Here is a 25788-nt window from a genome sequence, read left to right as displayed (position 1 = left end):
GGGCGTGAGGACAGGGGCTGCGCGCGGACAGGGCCCCCCGCGGTTGCAGCTGCAAAAAAAGTTGTGTCTTATACGGTGTAGTGGTCTTGTCCTGTCAGTAAGTTGGAGGATGGCTTGTCTTTTAAGGAGTAAAAAGTCCCCAAGTGACAACAAGCACATAGCGATGGTTTAGCATCAGGTGTCATATGCTGTTTTGTCGTGGAATGTAGTTTTGATCTTTTAAATCTGTAAATTATTAATATTAAAACACTGTAGGTGACAAGAAGCATTACACAGTTTAGTGACTATGGACTGTACAGCTATGTAAAAATGCTTGGAGCAGTAAGGTGCTCATTAGAATTTAACTATTTCACCTGTTAAAATTCTTAGTCATTAATGAGCAGCATGGAAAATGTGTAGTGTAACCAGTGTTACTTATGTTATATACGTGTTGAGACAAAGCATGTTATACATACCGCGCTTCTTACACGCAAGTGGTTTCTATTAAAATGCTTCCCATAGCTCTGATCCTGTGAATGCTTAACTTGAAGCGTGCCGCTGAAGTCATTGAGTTTTGAGTCGTTATTAAAGTTAAGCATGTCTGACTCACAAGCGTGATGTGAGTTTTTGCAAGATTGGTGGCTTTGTGTTTATGTGGCTGCTCTTTTTTTAAAAATCTGAGGAGTCCAATGTGCACCATTAAAATGGCATGTTTGTGATTTAAATTGTCATCATTCACAGGATCTTACTCAAGTTAAATAGAATAGCTCATTTCATTTATCTCTGGCTGATTATGTCTATTACTTTTTAAAATTCTTTTTTAATTTTGAGTTGTCATCTTGGTTAATATTTTTCACCTGTGAAAATACAGTTTAGTTTAAGCATATTTTTAATTCACCGGATGGTGGATATCAGTATGCATTGACCATGTCTCTTGTTATTTTCATGTTACTTGTGATCGTAACAATGTTCTGAAGATTGTCTAGAATGTGAGTGTTCTGGAGAAAATTGTATCAGCAGAAATCAGTTGGTTGGCTTCATCTTGGAAAGGTTTAGAAGGGGTTTTGTATTACGTGACTTCCAGTGCTTGTGAAAACTATTAACTTCTCAGCAGTAACTTCTGTTAGCCACAGAGCAGCGCAGGCGGGAGAGATGAAAAGCTTCCCACACTATTCCTTTCCCTCATCTCTTCTGTTTTCTGACTGAGGGGCAGCCCACAGGAGCAGGAGGCAGTTTATTCCTGGGTGCCTGTTAAATCCCTGGTGATGCCTACAGGGCTCTAATTAGTGCTGACAGTTTCAGTGACATGGATACTCCCCCCTGTGAAGCAGGCTAGATCACCAACTCGTTTCACTCTGGTCCTGAGGAACGACTCTCAGATCCTTCTCTCGTTCTCACTTGGTTTTTGTCATGCCTATTGCTGTAGCATATTGATGTCAGTCACTTGTACTGGCTTTGTGCTGTGTTCCAGCTTGAGCTTTGGCTGCTAACCAAGATGTTGATAGGCCAATTTCCAAAACACAAACGCTTTCTGTGTCCTATCTTCACTGCTCAATCTTGATCAAGGCTACATGCCAAAGGGGATGTCATTGCTCAGGGGCAGTGACAAAATCTGTTGGGTCAATCTGAGTATGCTTCTGGGACGTTCACCCACTCTGTCATGTAGCTCAAGTTTCAGCCCTTAGTTGGTGTCACAGCTCCCTCTGTCAGGATCAAGAAGATGTTGTTAGAAAAGTGGTAGCTAACCTTGCCCCCGGTTACTGCTAGCCTCACTTTTGTGATTGTAAATTTTGCTCTTATCTAGTCTGAATATAGAAGTCTGAGATTGCCTGGAACAAAGCTTGTCACTCTGTCATGCCAGAGACTTCATTTCCAAAGCAATGCTTGCTAATGCAGTTAAAAAAACCCGAACTAACTTTAACTTATTTTCAGGGATTTTTTTTTTTCACCATCTTGTAGTTTTACTAAATAGTTTGGAGTGTTTTCCATTAGCCTGATTATTACTAGTAGTAGTATGAAGTAGTAAGATAATAATCTCTAAGAAATATGTAGAACTAGATTCTGACTCTCAGAGACTAGGTAGACAGCAATTAATTGTGGACAGCACAAATGGTGTATTTGAGATGCTAGTGGTTTTAAGTTTCTTTGTTTAAAGGAGAAAAATACACCTTTATTAGTACTAGTTTTTTCCATCAGATAAAGGTTAATAATGACTTGACACCTTTAAAACTCTTAAGTTGCAGAATGCTTACATTCTCATTTTATAGGAGTTAAAATACATAGGTATTTGAAACAGATTTAGAAAGTTATGTCTCTCTCCTTACTTGCAATTGAAACTTCAGTAATGTGAGAAAAGATAACCAAAAGGATGGGATAGGAGAGGGAGAAAGATGTCTAGCAGAACTAGATGTTTTAATCCTGAAATAAGGAAGATACAGAAGATTGCAAAAGCTCCAGGAAAAAAATCCGTATTTATGGAAGTGAGCTCTCAGGATGAATTAAAGCGTGGAGATGGTTACACTGAATTTCGTTGTGAATAAAAGTGTAAATTCAGGTTCTTTCTGCGGTTTGTTTGCTTTGCTTTTAACATTTGTGCTGGCTTATTTTACATTGTACATAACCATAAACGTTCCAGCAGCTACCGTTTTCTAGTAAGAACTTACGCGGTCCGTTTTCTAGTATTAGAACTTAAGGTATCAGATGTTGATTTAAGTTCAAGTGGTATAAAGTTGTATTAAGTCCTTTAATATATTTTTCATTTTCTACTCCCGTAATTTTTGCTGCCTGGTAGCTGGAAATTGAAAATTAACCAATATTTAATTCTGGCATTAGTCTCTTCCTCAACCCAGGCAATGATGTCAAGGATAAGACAAGATTTTTGATGTTTTAGCATAAAGTCTACCCTCTTTGTCCTTTATCTTTTCAATGTAGTTTATTATGATGCATTGGTAGTGTGCACTTCATTACCTAAAGTAGTAAAAAATGCTTAAAAGCATTGTGGCACAAGTGGTCCTAATACAGCTCTAGGAAGAAAAACTGGTTTTGTTTTGTTTTGTTTTGTTTTTTCTTTCTGATTGAGTATTCTCAAAATAGTAGCAAGAAGACTGGTAGATGGTAATAAGGCAACATTCAGCAGCGTTCCTTCCTAGTTTATGTGACAGCCCTTACCCTTTAGTTCATAAATGGGACCGTGTAGGAGATGTCCTGTTCCTGAATTAATTTTTATTCAGAGGAGCACAAAGGATATGTAACAGGCTGCATGTTTGTTTATTTTTTCTCTTCAGCTAAAATAGAATTTTAAATACTTTCCTGTTTGCTTCCTCTCAATTCTGTCCTGGATAATCAACATGGCAGTGTGTCCAGGGCTGGTGTTCCATTGAAGTAAATACTGTTCCAGATGCAACCAGACCTTTAGCATCTCAATATCCAGATAATCTTCCACATGTTCATAGAAGAAGAGGGTTTTCCCACTCTGAGTTGCAGCTTGTTGAAGGTATGAGCTAACCTAGCTCACTCCACTTGGGATGGGAAGTAGCTACCAATGTAACAGATTCACTCCTCACTACCTGGGGTTATTTCTTAGTCGAACGGTATGGTGTGACCATAGGCTTGGTGCTGGTGTACATTTTCCTGTGTAGGGGTAGCTTTGAGGGGCATTTGCAGTATGAGCAACTCTTCGACATGCAGGGTTGGGTTTTTTGGCAAAGTTGCAGTTGAGCTTTAAGATTTATTGTAGTGGTGTGGACAAATCACTATTATCACCGTTGTCATTACCAGTGCAGCTACATGCTGTAGTTACTTTTTGACTGGACATATTTTGGTTATAAATTTCATGATTTTTTTTTTTTTTAAATATAGATGGCAAAAAAATCTATAATTTGTTTGGTATTCTTTGAAATAATAAGTAATTATTTTGTGTATTTTAGTGCTACAGTAAAATTAACTGCAATCCATAGAGGAAATAGTATGTTACTAGTTCTGTTTATTCACCATGTATCTTTTTGTGGCCATTCGATAGTTTGTAGATTTAGTTTTAACATAGTTCATATGTTTTCTGGAAGCAGTAACAGGAAAATCTGGACCTGTAGTGCTAAGTGCCTTTTTTATGATGTGGGTTCTGCTGTACTTGTGGAGGAGTAAGAATTCCAGGTCCTGGACAAGAGAGGAGATACTGTCTTGTTTTGTAGTTCAAGTTCAGGTGAGTTCCTCACATGACTTCTAAGAAGGAAGGTTTGAAAACAGGCAGAAGTCAGTTTTAAGAAATAGAGATCACAGATCAATCTTTAGGTCAATAGTTTTCATAGATTGGTAGGATGTTACCTTTCCAATTAGGGCTGACCTGTCCAACATGATTGTCAGGTCTTGGAGTGCAGTAACGGGCCCCTGCAGCTCCCCGCTCCCTGGGTTTGGCCGTCCATGTTCAAGGCCAGCTCTGACACAATGCAGCCGGCTAACCTTGGATCAGACAGTTAGTTGTCAGAAGCCTTGTCTGTGGCCTCTGCCCCATGTCTCAGGAGCTGCACTTAAGCTCAGGTCCTTTCCTGAGCTCCCCCAGGAGTGTGCTGTACTTGGCTGTGCATCTTGCTGACCCTGACATTGCCTTGCTGACTTGGCTTCCTGCTTGACCCGAGGCACACCTGATACTGCATATTTGTCTGGTGACCACTGGACTGTTGGATGGACCAGGTTTATGTCACGGGAGCTGTTCTGCTCTTCTTGCTCAGTGACAGGGAAGTCCCTGCCTGCCTTGCTGTCACCCTTGACTCCCATTTGACCTTACCCTGCAGAGCAGCCTGTCCTTGCTGCTCCTTGGCAGTTAAATTATGCAACTTCAGCAGCAGCATGTGTGCATTTGTATAAAATATTCTCTGTACCGTGACTACCTTGAGAGCTTAAGTTGCTGTGCCTGGACATTGGACAGAAAATTTAATCTTAAGACGGCTGAAACCACTCATTTGAAATTGAAATATGACCCAACAATGTTTACGGTTTTTGTAATTTTACAAATACGTTGGCCAAAAGAACAACAAACAAACAAACCCCGCAACCCCAAACCAAAGAGGAACACCAAGAAAAACTCATACATTAGTTTGAGCAACAAGATGCTAAACAGAATTCCGAAATTTCAGGGTTTAACTTCATGAGCATGTTTTTTGGCACATGGTCCTTGATGAGCAAATTCCTTTAGTGACCCCACTGATCACCCAGCCCTGAGCTGTATTCTTCAGTTAACCTTGCCTGGAAGGAGTGATGGTTATGCTCACGTTTTCTGTAGCATTTCAGATTTTATCCCATTTCATTTATTGGGCCACAATTTATTTAGTCTTCACAAAAGCGTAATACTATTTTAAGTTTTACCCAGTGAACAGAAGGTAAAATTTCTTAGTGTCATACACATTAATATTTTAACATAGAGCTAGCATTTAATTTGAGAAGGAGCCATTATTATTCCATTAATGCTTGGGGAAGTGCAGGAAAGATCCTGTCTCTCTAATCCTCTGTCATCTCAAGCTCCTCTGACCTTACTTCATCCATGGGCATTAGCTTTGTAATCCCCTGTTGTTCATTTTTTCTTATCAGAGGATTTACTAAGTGTGATGTTTGACATGCCTTCCAAATAGTTAACAGCAGTCACTTATATTTTAAGTATATTTGTCCTGTTTAAATTCGACATATAGAGTGGAGATACCAATTTTAGTGATGTGTATATTTTAAACCTTGAAGGTTTTCATGCTTGGAAGCCAAGGATCATCTGTTTTAATTTTATCTGAGGCCTTAGTCCCTTACTAGCTGTATTGATTCTGTGTGGATCATCCCTAAGAATTAAGTAGCTTCTGGGTGATGTTTTGTCTTTTACAATTCTTACTACCTCTTCTATGAATTACAACCATGTTAACGGTTACACATCAAACTGGGCTTAACTTGAAATCATCAGCTATTATCCAGCAGATGTGTTTTGTTAAACTGCAATGGGTTTCATGCTATTAAGTCAAAAGAAAAGGTACATTCTATGTGCATTCGGAACAACTATGGGTGTTTACAGGTTTGGAATGTTACTTATTTGTGGTAGAAAGGAATGTCTGGGGAAGCTTTAGAGCACCATACTGATGTTTATTCAGTCTGAATGTTTTGATAGTATATGCTTTCTACTCCAAGCAGTCAGATTAAAAATATCTTTGTGAGACTACTGGGACTTGAACATCAAAGCTGTTTAGATCTTCTGGCGGTTTGTCATCTCAAACATTCAGTTTCTGCAAAAGAAATAAGCTTTTTTTTTTTTTTTAAGATCTAACTAAATTTCAGCACAAATCTGTTAATCTGATGGAAGTTGTAAATTAGAGAACATATGGATAGGATCTTCCTCAAAGCTGGTTTATATCATCTCCGATCGGGCATTGATTCTGACTGACATGGCAATTATGTTACACTTTATTTGATTATGAAATAGTTCTTTGTCAGTTTTTCCTAACCTCTCTTTTTTTCAGTTTGTCTCAGCAGTGTAGTGTCCAAATTTGTAGATAGAATGTCTTTAAACCTTCTTGGTATGTTTGAGTTTAGGTTTTAGAATGAAAGGGAGACTGAGACTTAGCCCACAGTAAATTTTCCTTTGACTTCAAAGTCTTTTGGTGTAAATAGGGGACAAATTCAGTATTTTGAAGACAGTTTCCTTTTGATTCACTTAATAATATACAGTATTTAATAATATACAGTGTTTCAGACAAAAACTCCAGTTTTGTTTTTCCTTTTTCTGATAAAAGAGGTCATAATTTCTTAAATAGGAAATCTGATTGCCTTAGATGATTAATCTTATGCATATAAAAATTTTTTACTTTAAATGGGAATTGCATATAAAAGTCAGTGTTAAGGAAGTGCCAGCTTTGGGATAAGGACGGTTGGGGGCAATAGAGCAGAAGAGGGTTGACACAGGTAAGGAAGGCTTTGTCTAGATGACAGCTTACTCCTCAGCACAGTTTGAAATGGAAACTGAGATTCGTCAGTCTTTCTTCCCTGCTGGAAAAAAACGTTTGTGAAGTCTCACAGCCTAGTGTCCTTTCTCCCTGTAATAACAGTGCACTCAGCAGCTAACAGTTTATTGCTTTTTCCTAGCCCTAATGACAAGAGTTCTGTGTGGTACAAGTAGGCTTCAGTTTACTGATGATGCATGTAAATGTTGATACATGAGGTGCCATGGTCAGGTTTCTCTTTTTCATTTTCTTTTTCTGGAAAATTAATAATGATTTCCTGTCTTTCATGTGTTTAGGTTTGCAGTCCAGAGAATGTTAGTTCAAAAGACTTTCTGTGCATAATGATACACAGAAGTACAGCTGGCTGTGTTGGTGAGGCTACTGATTGTGGTGGCATTTTTTTTTTTCTTGCACATGATGGGCTACAGAGAAACAAACCAGATTTTCCCCAAGAAATTCTGAGGAAAATTTCAAGAGAACTTCCCATCTTACAGTGGTACGGTAGCTGTTACCTCTTTAGCTAAGTCCTCTCCTTATGATAATGCTTTTTGTCAATCAATAATAATTTATTAAGACACATGATTTGTTATTTAAGGATGTCTGTTGTGATTACTAATTTGTAGTCAATTATTTCACATCTGGGCATGTTTGGTTTTTCTGTCTGCCACTCTCAGCAGATGGATACCACACTGGGAAGTCCCTGATAACACGGTTATCACTTTACTCTCTTTTAATTGGTAATTTATAGTAAGATCCACTCTGCCACGATCTTTTAGCTCCTCTGATGCTTTCTTTACTTTTGTGCTTTTGTTTTCTGGTGTTTTTTTAACTTCTATTTTAAAAGCCAGATGAGGGTAAGGAACAGAGACATGACAGACTGTCATTATTCGGTCTGCAAAAAAGGTAAGGCATATTAGGAGGGAATGTGGGCTGTCCACAGCTTGAGCCCATCAAAGTTATCTCTTTAGAAGGTTTATGTTTTATGAATGAGCAAACCACTGTACTTAAAAGTAGCCCATCATATACTTCATGAATTTTCAGAAATGACAGTAGAGAAATGTTTGTGCATAATTGTATTTTTTTAAGGCTATACAGTAGGACTGGGTACAATAACCGGTAGCTTTTATCTCATGTTATGGTATGAAAATGGGAACAGAGATTTTTCCTGGTTGCAGCTAGAAGCTTAGGACATTAAGATTTTTTTTCTGGAAATGTATCTTCCCAAAATTTAAGTCAGTAGATATTTTACGTGAAGACGTATTATAAGAGTGAGGTGTTAAGAGTTCAGTATGATATTTGCAAAGCCTCATCAAAACCACAACGTCCTCTCAGCCAAACCCAAAATATTTTACTTGGAGTAACCAAAATAACAAAATCCTGAGTTTTCAAAAAACATTTGTCTGTTTAAGGTAAAAGTCTTAGAAGTTGGAGCAACTTAAACAAAAAGAAAAATACTGACTTGAATACTTAATTTGCTCATAGATGTAGACCAGAATGTAATAGCGATACTGACCTAAAGGCTTGCCAGACTTCTAATATTCTCATAATCTCCTTTTAAAAATAAATTGAAATGACCTAAAAATGCCAGGAGCAACCTAGCTTCTCACCCACTACTGTTTAATCATAATAATATAATACCTCTTCCCCCAGTACATTCAAGGAATGTATAATATTTGTCCACAATTGTAGAGACATGTTCAGTCAAGTACATATTCTATATTGTCAGATTTTTGAAATTGGAATGTCTGGCATTATCAGTTTTATCAATTACACTGAAGCAGAGAAGCCTACATTTTTTAACGAATACAAGGATTTTATTTTCAAGTCTCGTCTTACAAAAGTATCCATTCAATTTTTGAGAGAAAAGACAGTCATATAATCCTAATGAAATCAGAAGTCTGAGAATACGTTGGATTTCACAGATTGACAGCATCTTTTATAATTTGACATGGTGAAAAGAGATGGGTTTAGAGGCAACTCCAACTTACAGTATTTGAAATTGCAATCAAACTATTTCAGCACGCATGATTTTCAAGGCTTGTTTTAACCAGTGTAACATTCAAAAGTTGTTGTTAACTGAATGATTAAGTATTAAAGCTGTCTTCTCCTTCCTGCCACCCTCGGTGTAACAATATACAGGTAGGTGGGGGAATATTTTTTTTTCAGTTGCTGTATGAAAGGACAGGATTTATTAGTTTGCAGTGTCTGTGTGCAATCCAATGAGTCTTTATAACCCGACTTCAATATCAGGTTGGAGGAGCTAGTTCATGTTACTTTACATTGAAACCCTTTCCTAGAAAAATAACGGTGAACACCACAAAAGAGTTTTTTCAGATAAACCTGGATTTGGTAGATCCATAAAGAACTAGTGAAGAACCTAAAAGAAAGGAACGATTATCCGATCAAGATATTTGGTTGCTTCTTGTAATTTTCAGTATGTTCTTCAATTTTGACAAGTCTTTAACTTGGACTCACCTAGAGGTTCATGATTTTGAGAGGGCTTTCTGTTCCTTCTGAATATTAAGTCCCTCTATATGTCTTAAATTTGACATGAAAAATTATTAATTATTTTACAAGATTGTGACACTCTATTTATTAGAAATTTTCCTACGCTTTTTGGACAAAGTATGTAACCCAGTCTTCATAGTATATGTGTATTAAGGTTTTTTCCTGTTGAGTCTGGTTTTGGTTTTTTTGTTGTCTTTTTTTTAATAAGAACAGTTTATTTTATTATACAAATGTGGTTTGTATCTCACCAAAGGATCAAATTTCTAACTTTGAATAGTTAATTTAAAATGTTATGTTTTCTCCTATATATTTAACTCCGCCTTTATTAAAGCTTCTCAATCTTAACAACTGTGCTTAATGAGGCACTGTCTGCCTTTTGATCATGGAGATTTGGAAAAAGGAGTCTAACGAGGATGCTGACGGCAGACACTGTCCTTGATCTGCACTGCTGTTTTCTGAAAGGCATTTGAATAACAGGTTTTCATGCTTTTTCTTGGAGAAGTGACTTCCTTTCAAAAAAGTGAATTTTGTCTTAAACTAGGAAGATTTTAGATATTGCAGAAATCCTGTCTGTATTATGGCTTGGACCTTGTGAACTTGAAGGAATGTTATTGGGTGTACAGTAATCTTGATTTTACTAAATGAGTTTTCTCAGATAGCTGAGGTGCCTGTGTTCTTTACATCTATTGAAAGGCTAAACAGGTGTAGCGCTAAAATTGGTCTAACATAAACCAATGGAAGTCTTAACACCTAGGGACATTATGTAGATAAATTGTGACATTCTTTGAAATGCTTCTGCTATAGAAACCAACAGTTCGATTATGTTGATGTAATTCTTACTCAGAGTATGTTGGTAGAGAACTGATTTCATTAGCCGTATGGATCTAGAAATTTGCCTACAGGCAGACCTAAAGAAAGATATTTTAGAGACTCTTTCTCTAATTTTTTTTTTTTTAGTTGCTTACTGATGCTTTTAAAGAGCATTTTTACTATGGTTAAACTTCCCAGCAAGTCAGTTAATACTTTGCTTATGTATTTTTTTTTCCAAAGGATGAAAATTGTGAGTCATGGCATATCATATATTTCCTGTAAGCAGAAACTTGGGCCAGCTAGTGTATTACGTTACCTAATGTAGTTTGAATTCAGAGTAAGGCAGTATAATAAATCCTTCTGTTTATCAGTTTTCAACCACAGATAGGCATGAAAAATAAGCAATTATCGATAGATACCTGTGATGAGGTTTCAGCAGTGGATTATGAAGATTGATTTTGGTGATAGGGAATGAATTTCAGTGCTGCAGCTTTTGTCAGTAATATTAAGTTAAAAGGAAGTAATTCCAACTGGAGGGAATATCAGAGAAAAAGCAGACTTCAGGATGAGCTGCCCTAAGAAGGATTTTTGATGTTACACGAATTGACTCTAATAGGGAAATAAGCAGCTAAAGTAGGAAAAACATCTGACTAGATATTATAATTTTAGTTTTATTTTTTTATATCAATTGAAAAGGGAGCTGTAGAGAGGGCTTAGTTTTGATATTGCAAAGGGCAAATAAGTGGTGTTTGCAAACATGTGGGAAAAGCAATCTGCTCACAGAATCTGTTTTCATTAGTTTCTGTAGTGAAGAAAAATAAGAAAAAAATAAGAAAAAATAGGAAAAAATACTTCGTGATCAAATACAAAGATGATTTTACCCTTTTGAATATGAAGTATTATTTTCTATATGACTTCTAAAAATACTAATCTTTAATTTAAGATGTTCCAGTGTTATGTTACTGTCATGTTTATGTGCAGCAAGAGCCATCTTGAGTTTTATCTCTTGTTGCTCAGTATCTGTGAGAAAACAATTTAAATTTTTCTGTTGTCTGAAGCTAGGGAGGAAAATCTGTCAAATGCAAAATCTACATATGTGCCAACAATGTAATTAGCAGAAATACTCTTTTAGTAGGATTTTTTTGAATGGATGGCATTGTGTAAGATATCTATGATGTGCCTGGCTTGAAAATCCAGTATCTAGTGTTTAATATTGAGGAAATTCTTATTGGTAGTGTGTTGCAAAACAGTTTGAAAATTCTTTTAGGGATAGTTAAGCCTGTGTCAGATTTCTGACTTAGGATCTCAGTAGTGGGCTGACTTACACTGCTGAATATAGTTGCAGGTATCTCCACTTGTCATCGGGGCCTGGTATTCACCACAGATAAGTAGAACTTGTCTGTGTGTTTGTAGGACTTAACCCAAATCCACAGAGGATTACCGGTTTTAAGCTGTTTCTGCTAAGATTTTGAGTGGAATTTTAACATATTATTTCTCCCGTAATGTAGCTCTATTACTGCACATGTACTACTTATACACTACTAATAAACTACTATTAATCATAATATATGACTGCAGATACATAACAGTGTACTACTACTATTAATATACTGATGTATATGTATAATTAATATATCTGCAAGATACTTATGTGGGGGTGTTTTGATGGAAGGAAGCATTGAGACACCTTAACTATCAAGAGATGTATGTTTCTAAAATTTCCTTCCTTCCTTCCACTGTCTTGAAGCACAAATCATTTTCATAAATAGGGAAGAAAATTAATTTTATATACCTTATTAAAAATTAAAGGTCCGGTTTAAGCTCCATTCTGTAGGAAAACAACTATTCTGTAGGAAAGCAGCTATGTCAGTTACAAAATATGAGACTGCATTTTGTAATGTATACATAATGATAATTACAACAAATGAAAAACTTCTAAATATTTGCTGCGCTTGTTAGAATGTGGAGTTATGCTTTAAAAAAATCATGTTCATGAACATATACTTTGAAATTCTTAATGTGTTGTCCTGCTAGACATACATATATTACACATTATTGTCCATGTCAGTCTCTTCATCACACTCGTTGTCCTCTGGCAAGTCCTTGTCCGATCATGCTTCATTGGACACCCTGATGTTGTTTCTACAAGTTGTCAGGTCACATTTGTAGGTCTCTGTGCAGAGAAGTACAGTCCTGTTCAGTGTTTCTGTTACAGTTTTTGCTTTGATATATGGTATGCAGTCAAGGGAAAACTTACTTACGGTAATTTTCCTCCAGACTGCCTTTATCTGAAAGCGAAATCATGATGATTTATTTAGTATTTTCGCTTGTGACTCAGATTGCCTATGGCTGATGGAAGAAGATAACATACCAATAAGATCTGTAAGGTCATATGCAGTGGTTACATATACTGGTCAAGAGAGACACTTACGCCTGTCTCTTTGATTATGTGCATTGCAGTTCCTGCTGACTATCCTAACAAAATTCTGAAGAGTATTCAGATGTTTCAGAGGTAACCAACATATTGCTGAAAGCTTTGATCTTGCCAAGATGTCAAATGACATTAAGGTCTCTTAACTATTAAAACACAAGTACCTGGAGGAACATGTCCAAGTCCTTTTAGTTTTTGATTAATAAAGTTTGCTAGGGCATGTGAGGATTAATCTCAGTCCTGATGTAGTTTTCCACAGTTTCCTTAAAGAGGTATTTCTCAGTTGTAATTATGTACTAAGTACCAGCACATTAATGTTCAGTGAACTGACAATCAGTAAGTGGCAAGAGTGGAATTTGTATCCAGGTTTATTACTTCTTGTTCAATAAAAATCAGTTACTTTTCAATTATGACTTGTTTTTGGATAGAGGAATACATGCATGTTAAGAACTTGAGCAGAACTTGAAACAGAATGAGTTCACGGGCTGATTAGGGTATTGATTTCCAGACTCCAGAGAGACAAAAATCAGTAACTTCTCTACTCCTGGCAGGGTTACCAAAGTGGCACTCAAAACCTTGATAGATCTTGCTATTATAGAGGCAGATTTCCACAGGTTCTTAACTCAGCTTCTAATTTAGTGCTTGCTATTTTAAGCCTGCAGTATGCCCAGGCAAACTAAGCTAATAGTGGGTATTTACAAACTTGTGACAGCTTCCGCAAGACCTGTTCTTTCGAGAAGAGACAGGCAATTTTGACACTAACTTCTCCCTTTTGCACTTACTCTTTTTGGACAACCTTTTAATTAAAATCTTTGGAGCGTTCAAGGAGGCACTGATCTCATTTGGCACTTCTCATTTAGAACTTGCCCTGTTGTGGGTCACTGTGATGTATTTCAACCTCAGACTCAGATCAGCATCTAACAAGTTCCCATCTCTGCAGTTTCTTCAGGTGTCTTGGACTGGCTGCCCTGGGAGTTCTGGAACACACATTCTGACATGAAACACGTATCTTTGAAACATATCTGGTTCTATTTAGTATGGTAGTGGGAAATAGTATCTATGCTGCTACTTTTTACATCATGATTTTTGGATGTTTTTTTGATGCTCCTTCTGGCTTCTTTTGTGCTGTGCAGTTTAACAGCATCTGCAAGCAGAGGAGAAAGCATGCAGCTGCTTTCACAGAGTCTGTCTAAATGTTGAAGAGAATTATACCTGGGTGACTACGAGGACAATGCAGTAGCAGTAGTCTCACCTCAGTGTCAGTCTTTTTTTATAATGAAATAATTCGAGTTTATCTTTGGAAACTTGGCTTCACATGCAATATTATAAAGAACATTCGGCTAGAGAAGCCGAATTGAGCATCTTTACACCAGGCCTCCCAACACTTCTGACTGCAGAAGTGCAATACATAACACACACAATTTGTCTCAGGGTCGAGAAGACTTTGTAGGACTTGGGTGTACATGGTAACTGAGAATTTTTCCACAAAAATGTAAAAATATGTGTTGTAGGTATCCATGTTCTACAATGGTGCAAGGCATGTTTAAGGTTATTTTTCAGGAAACTGATTGCTTCTGTGATTTACTGTTTGATAAATTAGAAGTTTGGTTTTGCTGTAGCCACCGTTTTTTCATATGTGCTCTCTTAAGCTAATATTATATTCCCTGGAACATTAGATTCTGAGTACAGGATATAATTACAAAGAAATTCATTTGGATTTAACAAGTTGCTGTCAATACACTTTCTGTTGCTCTTTAGAGAAAGGGAAAAAAAAAAAGCGATGTATTCACAGTTACAGTTCTAAAATTCAGATGAATTAATACAGTTTTACAAGTTTAACTAAGAAGAACATCTGTGATTCTTGGGTGAATGCTGATTTTTCTACTCAGAAAATTTTCTGGATAAGAACAGAAAGTACTCAAAGGTCATGATGGATTAAGTCTCAGGAATCTAAACTAAGAAACTTACATTTGACTTTGTTAATCAGAGCACCAAGGAGTTTTCTTTACGACAATCCACTTACTGGTTGTTTATAGATTGCAGATTATGATACGGCGTACTAAATATGCCACTTGCCATCAGACAGAGGTTCCTAATTATGAAAAGCTGAAGCTTGCAAGAGGCTGATGTGAAAGATGTATTAGTGCTGCTGTGGGAGTGAAGGGGTAATGTCAGTAAATGTATACATCAGACAAAAATAATGTGTTTTAGTTGGAACATGGATTTTTTTTGGAGAGGGATGTAATGCTGCAATTAAGGAAGTGGAGAGAGAGAGAGAGTACAGCTGTTCAGCCTAAGTGGCACTCCTTCCTGGGAGAATATTCCTTCTTAACAAGATAACACTGTTTACAAGATTAGACATTTTGGCAACACTTTATATTTAGTGTCTTAAATACTAAATTCTTTGTATTATTAATTAGATTTAAATTAAAATGATAATTTTAGATGTTCTTCTTTGTATGTTGTTTCAGTTCCTGTAAAGCTATTTTGAAAATAAATGCGTGTGTGTAGATATGTTTTCATGTATATATAAATAATAAATACACACTGAAATGAAGTTTTAACACCATCAGCTTTAAAAATTCTGACTTTACATCCGTTATTAAACTTGTGGATAAATCGTGTTGTAAATGTGGACAGCTGTTTTTACCTGGACCACATTCCCTTTCACTTCCCCAGGCTTGTTAGCTGGGGCCTAGTGCCATGTCAATGCAGTTGTACTGCTTTCAGCGTCAGGCAGGGTGTGCATACACTGCTCTTCTGGAGCCAGAGGCATTAAATACGGACTGCAGGAACACTCAAGTTGGCTTCTGTAGCAAAACTTTTTACAAGTTCAGTGCCAGTCCACTTGGAGCCAAGCTGGCCAAAAGGCCTAAGTTATATTTATACTGTGTCCCCTGATGTTACTGATAATATTTATCAGTTACAAAAAAAAATACTTTGTCACCATCTTGTGTTACCTCAGCTAAGCTGCTTCAAAATCTGAGCTAGCTGTGTGTGATTGAAGGAAGCATTTTTTTCAGTTGAAAGTATATATAAATTTATTAAGGAGAAAATGGCTTTGTCCTCTGTATCACTTTGCTTTCTTTGGAATGTGAAGATTTTAATCCTATCCTTTGGTCTTGTGTTCAGAAACTTTCTTCACCCAGGATATTTTCCCATTCTTTCTTCCTTTAACAGGAATGCTTAACTCCATTCCTGGAGATTTCAGAGCAGTTTCTTCAGTCTGACATTTTTCCTGTCTGCCACCTTTTCAGCAATACCTGCCTGATATTTATTACTTGTTTAGGAGCTCTACTGTCTTCACTGATTGATTTAATAATGGCAGAGGTATAACAAATACTTTTTCCTCAATTTTTAAGGCTCTTCTGTTGTCGATTTTTGGAGAATTGAATAGTTCCATTTTGTGGTGGTTTGTTTTTGGGGTTTTGTTTGTTTGTTTTTTAACAGCATTTAATCTTCACTAGAAGTGAAAACCATATTTCAGTGGTTTTCTGAAATCCAACCAGGATTTCAGTGAACTTTCTAACCAGGAGAATCAGTAGTTAGGGTAGATTGGTTAGAATTTTTTGGCATCGTTGCTGTAATCATTGCATAAACAAAATATTTCTTGATACTTTTTTTTGTATCAGCAAAAAAACTTCAGAAAACATGTATTTAAATTTTGAACATTTAAGAATGTTTGATCTTTCCTAAAAAGAGGTATTGGTAGAATGTAATATGGGTGGCCCTGATCTTGCAGTTCAGCAGTACTTGTGCTGGTTATTTTTTCCCCCCATTGCATCTGGATGCTGTTAATTGCAGAAGAGCCTTAAAACCCAAGTTTTTCTGGATTACATGCCAACAATATTGCAGACAATACACACTTAGGAATTGATACATGTTTCTGTTACTCTGAGTGCCATTAAGTAGCTAAGTATTTCTTCATTTTTCTGTGACCATTAGGAAAGGATTGGTACTTGGTGCACTTGTCACTTACTGTGACAGACGTGAATGACAACGTACCTGAATGGGCCATGGAGCCCTTCCCATTCTTGGCTGTGGTTTCCCCTGAAGCTGCAGGAGGTACTGAAGTATACAAGCTGCTTGCTGTGGATGCAGATGAAGGGATCCATGGAGCTGTAGAATATTTTCTCTTGGACGGTAAATTTTAACCCTCTCATTCCCTGTGTATTAGGCTTCACTATTGTGACTTTTTTGTCTTTTATCCTCAGTTTTGTTAGTGAAAGATCTTCCCTTCCTCCTGCAAAAGGTTCATAAGCCTTCAGCTCTGTGTGTGAGAAAAGTCAACTTTTATTGAGAGTACGGACAGATTTGCCAGATTTGAAGTGTGTTCTCCCTGCAAAGTTGGGTTCCTGTCCAGATTGTGTCCTGGGGGATGATGGGGGCTGGAGCAGTCAGTACTCCTCAGGACTTTAGCGAGGGGATGGCAGTGGCAGCCTCCTGCAAAAGGTTCATAAGCCTTCAGCTCTGTGTGTGAGAAAAGTCAACTTTTATTGAGAGTACGGACAGATTTGCCAGATTTGAAGTGTGTTCTCCCTGCAAAGTTGGGTTCCTGTCCAGATTGTGTCCTGGGGGATGATGGGGGCTGGAGCAGTCAGTACTCCTCAGGACTTTAGCGAGGGGATGGCAGTGGCAGCACTAGTCAGCACCTCTCTGCTGGACTGCCTGTTTATGAGATAGGGCAGTGTGTGGAGCACAGTTTGTTGGGCGGAGAGGGTTAACGTTCCTTCTCCCTTGCAGGAGTTGTGCTTCTGGTTCATTTCTAACAAATTTTTAAGGGTCTGGGTTGTGCCTTAGCTTTGCAAAGCTAGTACAGACTCATGAATAATTTTCTTTGTGGGGTGTCTTAAAAGAAACTTCAGTAATAGTTCAAAACTGTCTAAGCAGAAGGGGAGTAGCAATAGCGCTCCAAAGGTGAATTTGTTCCTCTTGGCCAGGACTCTAGCAGGGTATTCTCTGGTAAGGGATATTTAGGGTCAAACAACAGCAAAGTATTGGAGGATAAAGAAGAGTGATAATTGTCCAGAGAAGTAAAATGCAACTTAGAAATCTAATCATGAGTGTCATTACTGATTTCTAAGTTCTAAACAAACTTTCAAATTTTTGTGTGCATGCTGATTCTAAGCCAAAACCAACTTGGGAATTGATACCGTATTCTCCTCTTAATTTTAATCAAGTAAAAATGTTCTTGCTGACAACAATTTGTGGATCTGTTCTTTTTAGGTGGTGAAGACAGATTTGAAGTTGAAAAGGACACTGGCTGGGTTAAAACAACAGGTTTGCCATTGGTGAGGGACAAGGAGTATTTACTGACTGTACTAGCAGCAGATAAACTTGGAAGCAGAGGGTCTCCAGCCTCTGTCTCTGTAATTGCTGGATTTCGACCACCACAGTTCACCAACATATCATACTTTGTTTATGTTCCTGAAAGTATGCCACAAGGAAAATCGTAAGTAACAGTTAATAATGCGGTGAGAGTGTGTTCCTAGTTTAACTTCTGTGCGATCTCCCCAAAGCCTCAGTATTGTTTGTGAATCATAAATAGATACTGTGAGTAGCAATTCAGATATCTTAATAGAATTGATCAAGAATACAGTTTGATGTATTTTTTAGTTACCCTTTTATACAGAAAAGCAGTATTGAATAATTATAGTTTCTTGCTTTTTGAAATGATATGGAAAGTATTAGCAGATGTTCATTGTGTCTTAATTTTCAGACAAAATGCAGAATATAAATTAGAACTGTTACATCATGAGGAAAGATATCCTGGTATGAAAGAATATATAAATTTTATGTGTCAAATTTGGAGAGTTGCCTTCTCCATCAAGTGAAAACGAGAAAAACCAAAAAGACTGTCTTTGCTGTCTTCATCAGTCACGGTGACAAACTGAGCAAAAATGAAGATGCCACAAAACTTGTAATTTTATTTTTCCATCCTTTGTATAACCACGTGGATCTAAATATCACAGAAAATGTTAGTAACATAGGTCCACCTGAATACTCGGTTCTGTCTGTCCCAGACTGTTTTGGTTTTAGGGCAAACACTTCCTCTTGCAGTTGAATTGAGAATATTTTTGTTCAGTAAACGTCTTCCTTGTGTGGCCATACAACTGTTATTATATTATCTGTAGTGTTGTATTTTACTGTTCAGTCTACAACATTCAATATTATATTATCTGTAGTGTTGTGTTTTACTGTTCAGTCTACAACATTCAGTTTTACAGTGTCTAAATAACCAAGGTGTGTTAAGATAAAAAAAAATTAGCAACTGTTAATAGTAGATAACGAGGGTTTTCTTTAAAACTGCAATAAACTTAAATACCACAGGCATAAAAGAAATGCAAGAACTGCAAAATGCTACAATACCTAACAGGTACATGCCATCTTGGGTTCAATAATGTTTAGGATTAAAAATAATGAAATTCTTTATAAGTATTTTTTATCACTATTTAAAAATAGGTTTGCACACCTAAGATGACAGTAGGTTAGTCAGTTTGCCAGATTACTTGGTAATATCCGAAAGGAATGAAGTGTTTAATGCGGTTGTTATTATGTCAGAAGAGGTTTGAATACACGCCCAGTGAAAGTGGTTTCCTGTTGCGTGTTGATCAGAAATAGTCATGAAAATCCATGTACAATCCTAAAGTTCTGATACTTAAATTGGACCAATTACACACGTACGCAGGAAAACAGTTGCTGTCATGCACTGGATTTCTGGGTTTAGGATTTCACAATTGTAGGCTGATTGAAGACTGCTGCTGAGCAGAGGAGCGTTACCAAATCTTTCTCTTCCTTTGGTCTGCCACTAGTGCTAATATGCTAGCTGCATGGGCAGGCTGATCCGATGAAAGACAAAGCCAAAAAAAGAAAAAAAGTTTTCAGTTGGCTTGTTAAATGTGCTCACAGCATGGCCTTGTGATTTTTAGTGCTGACAGGAGAGGAGAGGTGGCGTGAACATGCAGTCAGGGTAGGGAGTTAGAAGGAGGGCAAAATAATTCCTGTTGCAGGAACATGGTCATGCACTGGCTGAAACTGACTGTGAGACCACATCATAGGAAAATACAGAAAACGGCTGAAGTGAGATAATGACCTACAGCAACCTTTTCCACTGTTTCAGTAGTGCACCTGAGGGAAGTGAGAAGACAGCAGCATGGAAATACAATGGGGAAGAAGGTGTTTGGACAAACTGAGTTTTGTCTTTTTGATTGTAGTTGTCACTGGATCATACATGTTGGTGGGTTCTCCTGGGAGACGGAATTCTTTTTCCTAAGAAGCCTGCATGATAAGGCAACGAACACTTGAGGAATTAGTATTCTGTTTTAAACCCTTTAAAAATATGTATTTTTTAATTTCTTCTTTTACTTCATACTGCAAGTGTTTTCCCACTTGAAGACTTTAAACACATTGGACTTCAGTGGAAAAAAGATAGTGCCAGACAAGAGCTAAAAACATATGTCCTGTATAACCCGTAACATGCATGCTGTTAGTGACTGGCTTTTATCCTTTTGTCGTTATCTGTTGAAACTTTAGGATGGTATGACTGCAGCAGCAAACTTACCATGCTGTTATTAAAATGAATCTTTTACATCTTGCTTTATCTTTTAGTTTCCTGCCTGAAAACCATCACTACCGTAGAAGAAAGAGTAGGCAAATTCAGTTGCAGCAAAAACGAAATTCTCTGTTCCTGTGTTTTTAATCCTTACTGTGTTCTGCTTCCAAGAATCCTATCTTCATCTGTTTAACCTCAAGATGATAGAACTACTGTATAACAAAATGTTTGAATTTGGTGTTTAGGTACAGCTATCACTGACTTCAGTGAGTATTGCTCTGATCAGACCTACAGGATTGCACCATCATTTCTGATATGTATCACTTCTGTTACATTTTTCAGTATGCTGTATTACGTGCTTAAAAGTCCTCTTTTTTTTTTTTTTTTTTTAAAATGCAGCTTTCTTACAGTCACTGCTGTATCATATCAAAAGAAATCCCTGAGCTACAGTTTACTAACTAATCCTAGTGGTCTGTTCAGTATTGATCGGGCAACAGGAGATATCAGTTTAACTCGGAGTGTGGATTATGAGAGTGACCAACACCAGTATCTTCTTTTGGTCAGAGCAGAGGAAAATGAGGAACAGTTCAGTAGTGCAGCTGAGGTAGGTGTTCACTTCTGGCAGTCTGTATGTATTTCCATTTTCCTTCAGGCTTTCCAGATTTCTGTACAGATTCACTAGGGGCTCCCATTTCCCTAGCTCATGCTGTCTATTCTACTGTCCATTTTAAAAGTCTTTCTGTCTGCGGGTAGATGTTGAGGGCTGGTTTAAGCACTCTTAAAGTTCAGTCTTGCAGATGCGGAAAAGGCTATTTCTGCCCATCATAGGTCCTAAGCCTTATCTGGGAAGATACGGAAGCGGATGCGGCCGAGCCAGACATGAAGTTTTGTCTTACTCTAAACCTTCATAAAGTGTGGTGTATATTTGAGATTATTCCAATTTAAAACAAAGGCAGAACAGAAAATTGTTTCGTAACAAGAACACAAAGTGAACTTGTAAAGAGAGAAAGTAATAAAAACTCATAGATACTAAAAGATGATGTTTCATGGTGCTTTAGAAAGCTGTTTGACAGCAAAAATATTTCTAAATATAATTACTACATTACTACAGTTGTTTGAATTCAAGGATTCACTGAGTTAGGAAATGCATGCAATATAACAGTTTGTTCCTGCTGCAGGAAATAAGATGTACACTATAGAGGGAACAGGAGGCAGAATTATTAGAAACGAGTGTGAGGACACAGAGAGACAGTGAAACAGTATGTCAATGTAACAAACAGTGGCTGTAGCACACCAGAGACTGATAATTTGTATCGACCCTTTTATGTACTACAAGATGAAGAGTGGTAGAATATGACTTGAAAGAGGATTACGAAATGATTTTACAAATACATTTAGCCTAAATGTAGTTTAACTTGTACCTGCTTTACACTGATACAACCTCAAGAGTTAAGAGAGAGCAACTCCCAGTCTATATGAACCTACAGAAGGGTAGATAGAGTATACGTCTACCTGTTGCACTGTGATGCAGAATACCTCAACCAACTTCAGACAGTCTGAAGTGTAGCAGTATGAACCGCCATAAAGGCTAATTTAACGCACTCCTTACTGTTTGGATTGTAAACAATGCAACTGTAGACTCATATTTGACATAGAAATAAGAACATTTTTTAAAGATGTTAGAAGCAGAATTGTACTTCTTTCTTGTTTTACCATAATCAGTTCCATTTATGTCTGATTTACACTGCTGTAATTGAATTCAGAACTTGGTCTTGGATGTTTATACTGCTTAATATGCTTGGCAGTAGAATTTATAGTGTTACGAATCACAGAAGTGTTGGAAGATAATGGAAAAAGGATGCTTGGAAAGCAGATGGTCCATTTTTCTTTAAATTAGTAATAGGGAATAATCAACGGAGATGAAGGGTGAGTGGAAAATGTTGCTGCAAGGGACTGGGACTTGGCAATTCCTAGTATTTTGGAATCTTAATATTTCAATGGTTCTCAGCAGGAAAAGTGCAATCTAAGAAAAATGGCTTATCCTATGTGCTATAGCTTCTGAAGACCTCAAGGATGTTTTTGGGAAATTCTTCCATCTGATACTTCTAGAGCAATGAAGTCGTTGCCTTGATTCACTTTACTGTTTAACATTCCCCTCTTCTCCATTAAGGTTTTGGTTGTAATCACAGATGTGAATGATTGTGCCCCCGAATTTCATCAGTCGATTTACAGCAAAGTTGGTGTTCCTGAAACAGTTACTATGACAACTGCGCTTCTACAAGGTTAGTACTTCTAAAACGATGTGTTACATTCAGTATGAGTATTTTTTTTTCTCCCACTAATCAGAATTCAGTTCAGAAGGCAAAATTACCTGCCCCAGCATGGGTAGTTGCAACTTTCTGAAGGCAAATGGCACCCTGTAGAATTGGGTCATAATGATTTACTACTGCCACAGCCCAATTAATTTTGGGGGACAGGAGACAAATTAGTTTTGGGGGACAGGAGACAAAGGAAACAAATCTTCTTTGCAGGATTTTGAAGTAACACGACTTCAGTTGTGGTTGGTATTATAGCAGCAGGCTTATAGTAGCAATCTTGCAACATTTCTTTTTTTTGAAGGAAGAGAGTGATGTTGGATCAGAAATTATGGACACATCAGCTTGCCTTCTCTGCCCGTCTTCGAGTCCTGTGTGGGCTTGCTGTAGAGAATACTGCTCTTCTGCGTTAAAAGCCTCTTGCATGGTTTAACTGTTCTATGTGAGGTTTTGTTTGGATGCTTGAGAAAAAGACTTTGCTTCTTCCCAGTGTAATCAAGAATTTAAGCTTTAAATGATCATGCTCTAAATTATGTAAATTTTGATTTTGTAAACCGCAAAAATCTTATATTGAAAATGTTTATAAAGAAATGAGCAGGACCTGGCAATCAAACAAATTTATGTCAACTAAGCAGTTGTAGAAGGGCCTTATATTAGTCTTTAACCCTTATGTAAAGTTTTTATAAATCTTGAGGGGAAAAGGGAAATTAAACTACAGGAAAACTTCTGTTCCCTAGTAAATAGGATTTTATAACCTCCCACTGTTCTACTTAGTGATTTATCCTGTACTAATGGTAGTCTGTCAGTTACTATTCTGGTAACTGCGCTTTTAGCTAGGTTTTTGTAGGGTATGGGTAGGAGCTGACAAACACATAACTTGCATCAGTTGAATAATATATGTAAATATTTAATCTTTAATCACACAGGATGTGATCTGTCCGAGTGGTCCTAAGTCATAGAATCATAGAATCATAGAATCACCGGCCCCATAGACTTGTGAGCGTCCAGGTGGCGTAGCAGGTCATTGACTGCTTCCTCTTGGATTACGGGGGGTTCATCCTGCTCGCCGTCCCCGTCTTCCAGCTCGGGGGGCAGAGTACCCTGAGGATAACTGGTCTGCCTGTTAAAGACTGAGGCAAAGAAGGCATTGAGTACCTCAACTCAAGTCAACAGTATAGATCAGGTGGACATGAGAATATACGTCTCTGTGTGAGAATATGTTCTTGGTAGTACAGGGCTCTAAATCCAGCAGACAAAGGTAAGATCTAGTGGCTGAATTCAACCAGGGACTTAACTTGTTGGGTTTTTTTTTAAAAAAAACAAGTAAGGGTTAGTTCAATAAAAAGCACAGGGGATAGCACAGTTTTATAAATTACTTCAATCACCACATGCCAAGGCAAATGCTATTACAGTTTTATACTACACACTAATTCTCTTGTTAAAGTACTTAACATTCCAATTCACAAACTTTGATCTACACAATGTCTTTCTCTTCTCTTTTAATAGTGACAGCCACGGACTGCGATTCAAAAGAGAATGCCGAATTACTATATTACACTTTGAGTCAAGACTTCAGTATTACTTCTCATGGTACTATTTTTCCAGCAACACAGCTGGACTATGAGCGACCTGACCATCTTTATGAGTTCATAGTTATGGCTGTAGATAAAGGGGAAGAGCCGAAGACTGGGACAGCAACTGTTAGGATCCATGTTTCAAATGTGAATGATGAAGCACCTGAGTTTTCCCAGACAATGTAAATACATATTCTTAGAACTCTGTTAACTTTGTCTTTTACTGTTGCTTTTTAAATTTTGGTCGAAAGGCGGATCATTATAGGATGGTAACTAGCTTCGGTTCAATCAAATCTGAGAGTTGGACTGACAAATACGGATGATCTTTTGACTCTGAGACTCTCTTACTACCAGTAAAAAAAATTTTAAAAAACGCAGCTTTCAGTTTGGTTCTTAATTTTCAGGTTTAGGCATACTTTCACTGTAGAGTAGGACTTGTATATCTAGCTAGATAGACGTAGTATCTAGACAGTCTCTTTTGACAGATGTTGCTCTTAAGTTTTTTCCAATACGTACTGAAAGAGGTGGTGCAGTCATTTCGGATTATACATTTCAAGAGGACCCCTCCACTACCAAAGGAAATCAAGCAGAAAAAGCAGGCAACTCAGTGTTGTCCTCAGCCCTCATCCAGAGTACGTGGTGGAATTTTGCCTTTTAAGTAGGAAATTTAAGCTTAGACAGAGTCAACTGTCTGCATCCCTGGTTTATAATTGTAAAAGAAAAATGCTCAGATGACAGAATCCTAAATGACCACTGAATTATAAAACCCACAAGATAAATGTCAATAAGTGGAGTTCACTTAATTTCACTTAGTCCCATGCCCTACAAACTGTACCTTTTTTTCTTTTCTCCCTTCTAAAGCATCAGTAAGCATTTTTCTTCCATAGTTGGGGCTCAGAATCGTCTGAAGCAATGTCAAAAATACTTTAACCTTGCATTTGCATTAGAGGCTTAGTAATGGAATTCCCAGTCAGCTTCTGCATCAGCCTTCTACTCTTAAAAGTAGAAGTTGCTCAGAACAAAACCCAGGCAGAGATTTCAGTGATGCTAAGCTTGTGGTTTAGCTGAACAAAACATCAAAGCTTTCTGACAGTCCTTACTTTATGTAAAGGTAACCTATGGCTTCAAAATCTTGTGCCTTCCTTTCTTTCCTAAACGTTGCTTAGGAGATATGGCTTGGAAAAGTTGACCTTTCATAAATTCTTACTGGATCTCTATGCATTTTCAAATACTAAACCAGATGATGCCTATTTTTCATTTATTTGTTTTAATATTCAGGGTCATTGAATATTTATCTGTATCTGTTAGTCTTGTATCTGTTCCTAATTTTTTAATCAGAAATGAGTGATAATATTAACGTAAACATCTCTAACAAATTGGAAGCAGAAAACATAGTTTAACCCCCCCTGCCAACTCTTATATTTAATGGTTACTGAAGAATATGATTAAAATGAATGTTATTTTAAATTACCAAACATTCACAAGAAGCTTTTCTGTTCCCTATGCAATAGCAGGGAAACTGATATTGTATATATGTGTAGATTGGCATTGGAATTGAATTCAGATCCTGGAATTCAAATTATCTCAAGTTTTGTTTAACCAGGTTAACCATGCTTTGATTTCGCTTTGTCTTTCCCGTTATGAAAAAAATCTT

General features: G+C 37.2%; 1 protein-coding gene across 1 annotated transcript in view; it reads left to right on the top strand.

Annotated features, from left to right (window-relative positions):
- LOC103900388 (neural-cadherin) overlaps window positions 1–25788 on the top strand; it is a 77900-nt gene that overhangs the window by 10471 nt on the left and 41641 nt on the right. Inside the window, exons 3-7 of the mRNA XM_009281058.2 lie at window positions 16639–16836; window positions 17920–18145; window positions 20645–20849; window positions 22416–22527; window positions 24067–24316. Coding sequence (XP_009279333.2) covers window positions 16639–16836; window positions 17920–18145; window positions 20645–20849; window positions 22416–22527; window positions 24067–24316 — 991 coding nt within the window. The remainder of the gene's footprint in view (window positions 1–16638; window positions 16837–17919; window positions 18146–20644; window positions 20850–22415; window positions 22528–24066; window positions 24317–25788) is intronic.

Source organism: Aptenodytes forsteri, unplaced genomic scaffold (genome assembly GCF_000699145.1).
Source record: "Aptenodytes forsteri isolate BGI_AS27 unplaced genomic scaffold, ASM69914v1 Scaffold356, whole genome shotgun sequence".
Classification (NCBI taxonomy): domain Eukaryota; kingdom Metazoa; phylum Chordata; class Aves; order Sphenisciformes; family Spheniscidae; genus Aptenodytes; species Aptenodytes forsteri.
Note: the sequence above shows the minus strand (reverse complement) of the source record. Positions and strands in the feature narration are given on the sequence as shown.